General features: G+C 34.6%; 1 protein-coding gene across 1 annotated transcript; it reads right to left on the bottom strand.

Annotated features, from left to right (window-relative positions):
* Nucleotides 1-943: 943 nt before the first annotated feature.
* Nucleotides 944-4,067, bottom strand: LOC132273290 (protein BEARSKIN2). The gene is made up of 3 exons (XM_059774279.1): nucleotides 3,902-4,067; nucleotides 2,365-2,642; nucleotides 944-1,573 (listed from the first exon to the last, which is right to left on the bottom strand). The coding sequence occupies exons 1-3, from the start codon at nucleotides 4,065-4,067 to the stop codon at nucleotides 944-946; spliced, it is 1,074 nt and encodes a 357-aa protein (XP_059630262.1).
* Nucleotides 4,068-10,910: the final 6,843 nt, after the last annotated feature.

Raw genomic sequence — 10,910 nt, 5'->3', positions numbered from 1 at the left:
AAGAAGACCTGTTCCTGGAAGCCCTAGCTAGCATTTCTTTGCAGCCAGATGAAGATAAAAAGAAGCTTGTGCAGCAGAAACTGCTTTGAGTACCGATTGTTGGAGCACCAATCACCATATATGTTATATCCGGCTGCATAGAATTGAAATTGGTGGAACCGGAGAAAAGTTTAGTTCAAGTTTACACCAAAATTTTCTTTAATTCCACTAATTCTAATTCTGTACAGCTAAGCATAACCGCAGAGTATTTGCATCTAAAGAACATAAGATCAAGGGACTCATTCTCAAAGAGGCAGAGGTAACAAGATTTTAACTCCCTATCCAGCCCTTATATCAATGAACAAATTCCATTAATCTCTCTTCGATCTTTCCCAATTAGTCGCACTTCAGTGGTTTCAAAAATTCTTCGCACAAAAATTTACAAATTTAAGATTTAAGCAAAATTTAAGGTTTATGCATGAATTTCAAGATTTTACAAATTTTTGTGAAAATTTTGTCGACAAAGAGACTTGCAAGCCACTTCCTTGAGTCTAGAAGACACCAAAGGAAAACTATACACACCTTGGCGCAATAGATGTATAGATATTGATCATGTCATTCAGTGATTCATGGAAAACAAGTGTGTCAAGAGTGTGTGTGTGTGTGTGTGTGTGTGTGTGTGTGAGAGAGAGAGAGAGAGAGAGATAGAGAGGGAGAGATCCTTGGCCGCCTTCAACTGTAATTTGCACACAATCACTATGATATATGAGAGAAATAGTTACACCACCTCCAACAAGTTGAAATCAATCAAACCAAATACTATGCAACAAATCGTGATTAATGCTTTATAATCACTTTAATTAATATACTCAGTTTTTCATATAGTCAGCCGCTATATATGCCAACTCCAATCAATAGATGATCATCACTTGGTTCAAATCAAACCACATATAGAAAACACCCACTATCTTCCATAGCCCCAAAAGTCCATCTCTCCCCGGAGTGAGAGCTGATTAATCTGGTGCATGGAAGATGCATTTGCATCCTCAAACCTCCCACCGCCTTTGGCCGAGTCTTCATGACCTAGATGAGTAGTCACAAGCCTATCCAACATGCCCCATTCATTCAAACTCTCATCTCTTGCAGCTGCAACCATATTTTGAGAAGGCTCACATGTCCCAACATCCATTCCTTGCTCACAAGCTTGGTACCGGAGGCTCTCGCTGCCTGCACTTTCGCAGTCTCTAGGGTTTGTCATGAGTTGCTTCACCATTAGCGGGGAGTCGGAAGGGAGAGTAGAGAAGTCATGGTAGCCCATTGGCTTGTGGGTGTGTGGATATGATGGCACTGCAGGGAGGTGAGAATAGTTTAAGGCAAGATCGGACTTGTAGAGATCAAAGGCTTGTTGGTTGCCATGGGTGTGTTGTGGACGCATTAGATATTGGCTGTCCCTGTGCATGAGGGTACGCAGTTGATTGGTGTTTGATGTGTTGTTGAGCTGATCAGAGGCCATGCTAGCTCCTCCTCCATTTCCATGTCCAACTTTGAATAAATTCTTCTTCTTGAACACCCTGCAAACTACCCAGCCATCTTCCTACACAAATAATACAAATAAAGAAAAAATTACATCCCATTAAAACGAAAAATACTATAATGCTCCTGAAATATTTGAAGATATAGAATTACCAACTGATTAAATACTGACATATAGTTATAAGATCCGATGAAGACGTAAAGCATTTTTACTTGTGTGATAAGATATAACTGATTAAAACCATCTTTGATTTTATTTAATTTTTTCTCTTAACTACCAAATGTTTCCCTCATAGAGTAAATATATATTCCTCAAACTTTTAACAATGAGTTTGTTGTGGTAGGGTAAAAGACATGCATGCTTGCCTTGGTGTATGACTGAGCTTTTTGGATGTTCTTATTTTTGTAGTGTGAATGCAAAATTGGTTTTTATCAAAGTAATTAATATACAAATGTGAAAAGTGTTTGCTATAACTGTTTACACTAATTTGACAAAAACCAGCATTTCATTAATAGTAATAAGAACATCCATGGACCTTCATTTGATGATTGTGTTATACCAAAAGGGGTCACATCCTACAACCAATATAGGATATAATCCATAAAGTATTATAAAAGTAAAAAAATATTTATAGAAAAAATACTCATTTAAAAGAATTGAATTCATGCCCACAGTATGATGACTCTGAAACATTTTTATGTCACTTAAAGATTGTGCAGACACTCTTAGGTGTACTTGATAGTTTTTGTTCGCGTTCATACGAAAAGCTTACATGTTCAGTTTGAATCCAAATTAATGTTCTAAAAGCTCAAGAAATAAAACTTATTGATCATTTTTTATGTATATCTTACAGTGTTGTTTCCTTGAGGATCATCACCATCTTCAAGCCTATACTCGTGCATGATCCAGTCACTCTTCTGGCCGTGGGGAGCTCTTCCTCGGTAGAAAACAAGAGTTTTCCTCATACCAATCTTCTTGAAGGTGTTTCGTATGCATTTGTCTCTCCCTGTTGCCTTCCAGAACCCGGCATTCGTCGCCCTATTTGTCCTTGACCCTGTGGGATACTTCCTGTCCTTGTGGCTGAAGAAGTACCATTCATTCTGAGGCGTCGATCCAATCCTGCATCTCTCTGTACATGCAAGAAGACAATGAAACAGTACTTAAAGAATTCGTTCACTTAAAGATATGCATGATGCAGCAAAACTGTTTGGATTGGTTACATGAATCCATTTTGCTATTATATTCCAAGTTTAAGACCACTAAAATCACACACTATCATATCTTTTGTTGATCAAATTCCATTGCTAATTTTGTTCTTCCCTTCAACATGCAGGGTATTCCTTTATGAGTTTGTCATTTCTTATTTCATCAATCTCAATGTCATTAATGTTTTGATACCATACATTACGTTACGTTATGACTTATCTGATATATAAATCAAAGGTGCTCGATACAGACCTAACTTTTGATATTATTCACACAAAATTATTACTTCTTATAGTACTATAAGAAACTTGTCAAGAGCTTGTTGCTCGATCTTTTGTCTTATCTATCTTGTTTTATTCTATTAAATCATCATCTTTAGTAATTACTCGATTTTTTTATATATGTCTCTCTTGATCCCCCTCTCGCTGATTTCCTCTCTCTAGCAGTAATACCCCCATTTTCAATTGAATTTATTTTGGAGAAGTAAAAGCAGGGGAATAACATTATGAAAGGTTTCAATTCAATTGAATTTATAGTTTTGGTAAATTTAATTTTACTGACAAGAAAAGGCCAAATTAAAAGTGGAGGCATAATATAATGAAAGTTCAGAAGAGAGGAATGATGAAAGATGCTTCTATCGTTTGGTCAGAAAGAAAAAAGAGAGGGAGGAGGCAAGGAGGTGTAATGGTCGGAAAGAAAAGAGGAGAGGGAGGAGGCAAGGAGGGATAAAGCAATTTACCGCAAAAAAAAGAGTGTTTTTTCATCCCTCTAAAATTGAAGGGAAGAGAGGAGGGAGAAACCAAAAAAAAAAAAAAACTGTTCCATAAATATAAAATACTATTTTTACCCATCAATTATTTATCAAATTGCTTCGTTAAACCCTAATTAAACAAACTCTAGCATTACTCATTTATAATTTGGGTCAGGGGATAAAGAATGAAACATTTGTATCAAAATCAATATATTAAGAAAATTTTCAAATTGTAAGCACTTTTATCTTGCTCAAAAGCAATCCAAGACATGGTCTAAGAGCCATGATTACTCCCAACAAAAAATTAAGTTAAAAAACAGTATAATTATAAATTCATCACAAATAACATATAAGCCAAGCTCAATCACAGGAAGGACACACACACACACATATATATACACAGGACTATGCATTTAAACTTAATTATATACCTTGCAGGTCCCATGGCTCTATCTTGTTCAAATCCACCTCTCTTATCACCTCCATGTCAAACTTTTGAAATGTAATCTTCTTCTTCAAGTAGTAATGAAGAAGCTCTTCGTCGGTCGGGTGGAACCGGAACCCCGGTGGAACACCACCACTACTTGATGAAGCCATCACCACCACCTATGGACGTTCCAAAACAAACTAATTAACTACACTCTCAACTCTCTCTCTAGATATGTGTTGAAAGGTTGAGCATTAATCATCAAGTTCTACGCGGGAGGCTACTGTGAAAGGTATATATATCTGATGTGGGTGTCAACGAGGTGTGAGATCGTTGACGGCCGGTGACGACGCCGGCGGGTAAGCTTAAAGATATCGTAAAAAGCAAGGCATAGAAATGAGACTAGAATGAAAATTTTACACTGGTTCAACTAGCTGCGTTTTGGCTACCTCTACGCGCACTCTAGGTGCGTGGGAGTACACTCGCCTGTTATAGGTGACGAACCGATGATGTTATATATATTAAAAGACATGAACAATATAACACTCGATGCATTTACAGGATCATAAAAGTATGGTTGTCTTTGTACCTTGATCGGTACAACTCAGATGGGTTGGACGGTGTTTGAGAATAAAATCAAAACAAGGCCATCAAGATAAAACAATTTCACTCTCTCCGTCTTTGGTTATCTCGCACCCCACACACACACAAACTAGGGTTTATACAAAACCTATTTATATGAAAACACTTTTAGGATAAGAAAACTCTAATAAGGAAACAAATTTCAAGTTTCTTGATGATGTGCGATCAAAGTCTCCTTGACTGGCAATTGATCGAAGAATTTTCAGGTTTCGATCGAAACTTACATTAGTTTCAGTGATCCATGATATTTCTTCAATTGCAATCGATTAGACTTTGATCTTGGCCTCACTAGGGTGCGCAACAAAAAGTTAGAACCAAACTTGTGATTTAGGCTCAACAACCTAAATGAACACATTTAATAATTAATCTGGTCAAGGTTAATCTAAACTTAAAATTGTAGACTTAATAAAGCTCAAGTTCATATTATCAGCAGCAACTATAAAAAATTAAGGCGGTGGCCTAAAGCCCCCAGTAGAAGAAGAGGCCCATCACTGTATTAGTTAATTATTTTTCTGTGTATTATATTAATTACCAAATAAATATATCTCTACTGCCACTAAAATATTCGTTTATATTGGTTATATATATATTAATAAATTATTTTTGTTTTGTGTATTGGATTAATTAGGAGATAAATACAACGACTCAACAACTCTCTTAATTACCTAATTTTTCTCTCAACATTTATTGACTCTATCTCTCGTGTAAATTTTTAACACAATTAAATCACTATTTATTACTGTAGAAAATGTAAAAAGATTTTTTTATTATTCCTTGAACTTATATTAAGTTAAGTAGAGAGAAATTTTTGTTATAATCAATGTGAGAAGGCCTAGTTTAGCGATTTCGCTTTAGGCCTTAAACTGCATCAATCTAGCCCGGCATATTATTTGGATTTGATTAATTCAAGCTGATTTGTTATTGTAGCTTCCCATATTGCCTGAGGAAGAGGTTGTTGGCACGTATATATATGTGTGTGTGAATGTCTTTTAATTGTGTAGATGTATTTTGAAAACCGTGAATACACATATGCCTTATAATTTTGTAGGCTTGTGAAAAATGGAGAATATTTACACGTCGGGATGGTTAATTCAACGAGGATGCTGGGTCCATGAGGGGTCAGTACAAGACTGTGGAAGTCAGTCCGGTGATGATACAAGGTCCTAAGCATGCAGGTCAGTCCAAGAGGAGACTCACTTGGACGAACACACAAAAACCCTCAACAAAAATGACAAATTAACAAAATTGATGGTGAGACTGATTCAGAGAGATTCCGAACTCCCCATCAACCCCTAAAATATGAGATCACTTTTAAATGCTCTTGTGGTTGTTGGAGATAACGCGACACTCCCGAACTTGGCAAGTGTAACTGGTTCAACTTAAGTAAAACCGGTTGCACTTTGGTAGAATGCACACAGTTCTTACCAACAAGACCATATGAAGATCCTACCACACATACAATAAAGCTTCCACAAAACATCACACAACATAGGATTTACATGGTTCGCCCAAATTCTGGATTACTTAATTCCATGGATACTCTTTCCTATACTTTCTCTATGTAATTTGCCGCTATGCCAGCTAGAGGATAAAACACCCAAGCGAGACGCCCCTCTCAGTACGAGACACCCTCTCATCTTCAGTGTTTACTAGTCTGTCAAACCTAATACTCTCTACCCATTAACTCACAACTCACTCCCTGTACTATTTCCTAGACTTTCTCTGTGTAATTTGCTGCCACGCCAGGTAGAAGATAAGACACCCAAGCCTTACATTGTGTACTGCAATATGCCCTCTCGCTACGACACCCTCTCATCTTCAGTGTTCACTGGTATGCCAAACCTAATACTGTCTTCCCATTAACTCACAACTCACTCCCTCATGAGCTCCATATCTATCCACTTGTACCTCTCAATAATATCGTAGGTTATAGAGTCAGTCGCACCCCAATTCCTTAGTGGATACTTTTTTTCACTCATACACCCACTTTGCTCCTTTGGAAGACTCAAACATTCACCATTCACTTTAGATGGTAGAAGAGATACCACTACACCACAAGGCTATTCACCCAATTTCTTGGTAGATGCAATTCTTTAGTGGCCAAGATTTACCTTACTTGAAAGCTGCAAAACTTGCCTTAAAAAAAATTACCAAATAAAACAACTTTTAAAATAGAAACTAAGAAATATGAGCCATAATTCTTAACCGTGACATCTCTTTGTAAGAATTTTCTTTTTCGGTATATGCTTATAAGAATTAATGATAACAAAAATGTATGCTGAGAGTACTCTTAAGCATGCAATTTCACATGTTTAAATTCAAAAGAATTTGATCGAATAGATAAGTAATAAGTTCTTTGAAAAGATCAAATTCTATTACAATTTTAATATATATTTTTAGATGACAACTATTCGAATTTCGAAGGTAAAGTTCACATCCCATCATTCAACTTTGTGGCTTTAAAACAATAATTAAGATCTCAAAGACATTGAAGGAGAGTTGGCAAGAACAAAGGGGGCGTAACAAAATTCGACCAGATCCTCTAAGTTAACTACCTTATGAGTAACATTAATAGAGCTAATCATAAAGATTTTCATCTCACGGTGCAACTCTCAAATATATATATATATATATTTTATTAATTACCCAATTGTATGTGGAGATGAGGGAATAATATTTGTTTGGTGATTATGGGATGATTTAAGAGGCCCGACACTACCATAGTTGAAAAAAAAAAAAAAAAAAAACTAACGTATAAATAAAACTTGACATGTAATTTTTTTTTTTATCTGATATCAAGGGTTAGTAGCGTATCGCATCTATGAATAAAAATATACATTATAAAGGTTGAATTATACAACCCTTGCTTTGTATCGCATCTATTTATTATATATTTTTTTTAACATAAGTGAAATAAATTTCATTTGTTGGTGGATATTGAACACTTAAAATTTATACAAATATAAATTATATATATATATATATATATATATTAATTTATAAATTATACTTGACTAATTCTTAAAAAAATTGGTACTTAATTTTTCAGTTTTATACAACTCAAACATTCGTAAATGTAAAAAATCTTTCTCGTGTTTAATTTATAAATTATAATTGACTAATTCTTAAAAAAAATTGATACTTAATTTTTCAGTTTTATACAACTCAAACATTCGTAAATGTAAAAAATCTTTCACGTTTTACCCCCATTTACTTGAAAAATGTTTAACAATCTAGCTAGGAGTAGTCCATAGCCCCTTATTAATAATTTATTACTGAAGCTTTTGCAAACTTTCAAATACTTTTTTTTCGTTTTTCTTTTTATAAAAACCATTCTTAAAAAAATTAACCAATCAAACATGGTATTTACCCTTCAAACAAAAAATAAATAAAAAGTCCACAATGCAAAATATATTATAAAAATAAAAACCATAAGATAATTAAAAAATCTTATATTACAATTGAAGCATAAGTGACATGAATTATTCAAGAATGGGTGTCGATTTGCTTTATAAAAAAAGATATTAATGAACTTCTATGAAATGGTTTTGTAGTAAATACAAATAATATTTACTACAAAAAGTAACTATGTAAAAAATATATATTTTTACTACCAAAAAAAATTATTATAGAGAATATTTTGTACCAAACTGTTTAATTTCCTTTCTTTTTTCTTTTTTTTTTTTTGATTTTTGAAAAACAAAAGTTTTTATTGTATAAGCTAATTTTTGCTTAGTATTTGATTGTAGAGTACACTTGCTCTATCCACGCGTTGGATTAATATTCCGCCTGCTAGTTTGAAACTTGTAAATGCACTATTGAATGCAATGAACGATCCCGAGAAAATAATAAATAATATAATTATGGGATATTAGATTGTAATACAAGCAAGGCTTGGAAAAATAGCAATTAAACTTTCTTGGGATTAACACACTTGATTGGACGGTTCCGTATTTAAAATCCCATTATTAACAAAAATATTAGTAACTTAATAAGAGTCTTAACAGTTACAGTTGGAGACGCAGTCGCCATAGCTTGGGCTCTGCACATGTAGAGGACGACCAAAACGACATTAACGAGAGCTTAATTTCGCATTAATTTTCTTGTTTCAGTTCTACGTTTCCCATCTGTTTTTTTTTTCTGTGATCTCTATATGTTATGATAACATATAGATGTTTCAAAGTCCAGTAGTTAATTTCGTCTACATGGACACACATGTACAGTTGTATACATATATAGATACATACACATATATTTATGAAATATGAATACGAACAAGTCTATGTAATTAAATGATTAAAGGTTGCCATATTATTACGTATAAATTCATATTTCTGAGGGTGGGATGGACATAAGTTCTTGGGAAAGTCCGAATGTACATGTTCCTCTAGTTTTATATTTCTCTAGTTTTGTTGACATTTTCGTTGTCTTCTACGAGAACTACTATGGCCTGATTTTTTGTTGTAAAAGTTATAGAACTTTCCCTTTTTTTTTTTTTTTTTTTGGGGCAAGTCAACTGAATTTAGATCATGTTGCACAAAAAAACACCAACCAGACCACTCATTTTGGTTCAATTTTTTCACAGTTCGGTTTGGTTCAATCTCGGTTCCAAAAACATGAAATCGTACATATATAAATGATTCAGTTTTGGTTTGGAATCCAACGAGACCAAACCGAATCATTATATAAACATATATAAAGTTGTATATTTTATATACCATATAGTAAATAATAGAATAATACGATTAGCCTTTTTAGCCACTCAACTATTGTAATATCCCATTGTTATTATTCCCACTCCAACACATAGTACGATATTATCTACTTTGGATCCGAGCTTGCATGGTTTTGTTTTCTTATTAGATTTTATCATAAAAGACCTCATACCATTTGAAGATAACACTAACAAACTACAAGCAAAGAACTAAATCTTATCTCGAAGCCAAATTCAAATTTGAATGGGAATTGAAATATCAATTAAGCAAAGGTCAACTAACCAACTAAAACCCCTGCAATTCCCTTTCCAGCTAGGAACATACATCTAAAAAGCAATAGCACTTAAACCAAGGCTGACACAACCAAATAGCTTACCCAAATTAACTAACCAAGCCATGCATAATCAAACTAACCGCGAACGAATTGAACCACTTCCTTCCCAAACAACCAATCAGTTCCTCCTCCTAACCCTCCTCCCTCTCCTTCCATCTTTAACCAAGTCCATCTATCTTCTACATCCCCTTTTGCAACCAGAAACCCACACAATGGTCATAGTGAAGAAAACTAAGAAGATACTAGGGGAGGTATATTGATGGAGAATTCAAGATTAATATAATTAAGACTAAACTATTCTAAAAAAGAAAAATATGTCAGTTTTACGGAGAAGTATTAAAATATGTCAATTTTATGAAGAAGATGTATTACATTTTCGAAGACTGGTTGACCAAGCTGTATTACAGTTGATACAGTCTCTTTCAGGACATTTACCGATAAAAAATAAAGAAAAAATAAAGAAAGTAAAAGTTAGTGAATTACATGTTAATAAAAAGTACTATTACACTCATATAACTTCATATACCCGAATAATGTCACTTCAGCTTTTCTTCTCAGGTGAGGTTGTTTTCTTCTACTCCTCCTAAAAATATAATTAAGAAATAATAATAATACTAATAAAGGAAGAAGAAGAAGTCAGTAGATGATATGCAATAATGGCTTTTATTTCATTTTGTTATTATTATTATTTTTCACAACCATGTAATGTGGGATTGTGCACCCGTAGCCTGCTAGCATGATAGACTAATAGTGCCTCACATCTACCTACAAGTATTATTTTCACTCCAACACATAGTATGATATTATCTACTTTGGGTCTGAGCCTGCACGGTTTTGTTTTCTTATTGGGTTTTACCATAAAAGACCTCGTACCATTTGAAGATAACACTAACACATATAAGCACTTCCCCTTTTTCACACACATGTAATGTGAGATATATTGTGCACCCGTAGCCTGCCAGCATGGTAGACTATAGTGCCTAACACCCGCCCACAAGGTCGCTCGTAGCCACCTAGGCAATATGTGATTATGCACCAGGGCCTCGCACCCACCCACACACACCTGCCCACAAGGTCGCCACAATTGACCACCTATAAAGGCTTGATGTCTCTATCGGCACATTTTCGGCTGGGTCAGGCTTGATACCATTTGTGATTGCTCACTCCATCACATGGAATGATATTGTCTGTTTTTGGCCTGAGCCCGCACGATTTTATTCTTGGGTTTTACCTTAAAAAACTTCAGCACATACAGACGATGTGGGATTATACACTCGTAACCTGCCAGCATAGTAGCAGTGCTTCGCGCTTGCCCACAAGGT

This window comes from Cornus florida, unplaced genomic scaffold, assembly GCF_030987335.1.
Source record: "Cornus florida cultivar Cherokee Brave unplaced genomic scaffold, ASM3098733v1 CherokeeBrave_3.0.0_Hap2_Chr09, whole genome shotgun sequence".
In the NCBI taxonomy this organism is placed as follows: Eukaryota; Viridiplantae; Streptophyta; class Magnoliopsida; order Cornales; family Cornaceae; genus Cornus; species Cornus florida.
Note: the sequence above shows the minus strand (reverse complement) of the source record. Positions and strands in the feature narration are given on the sequence as shown.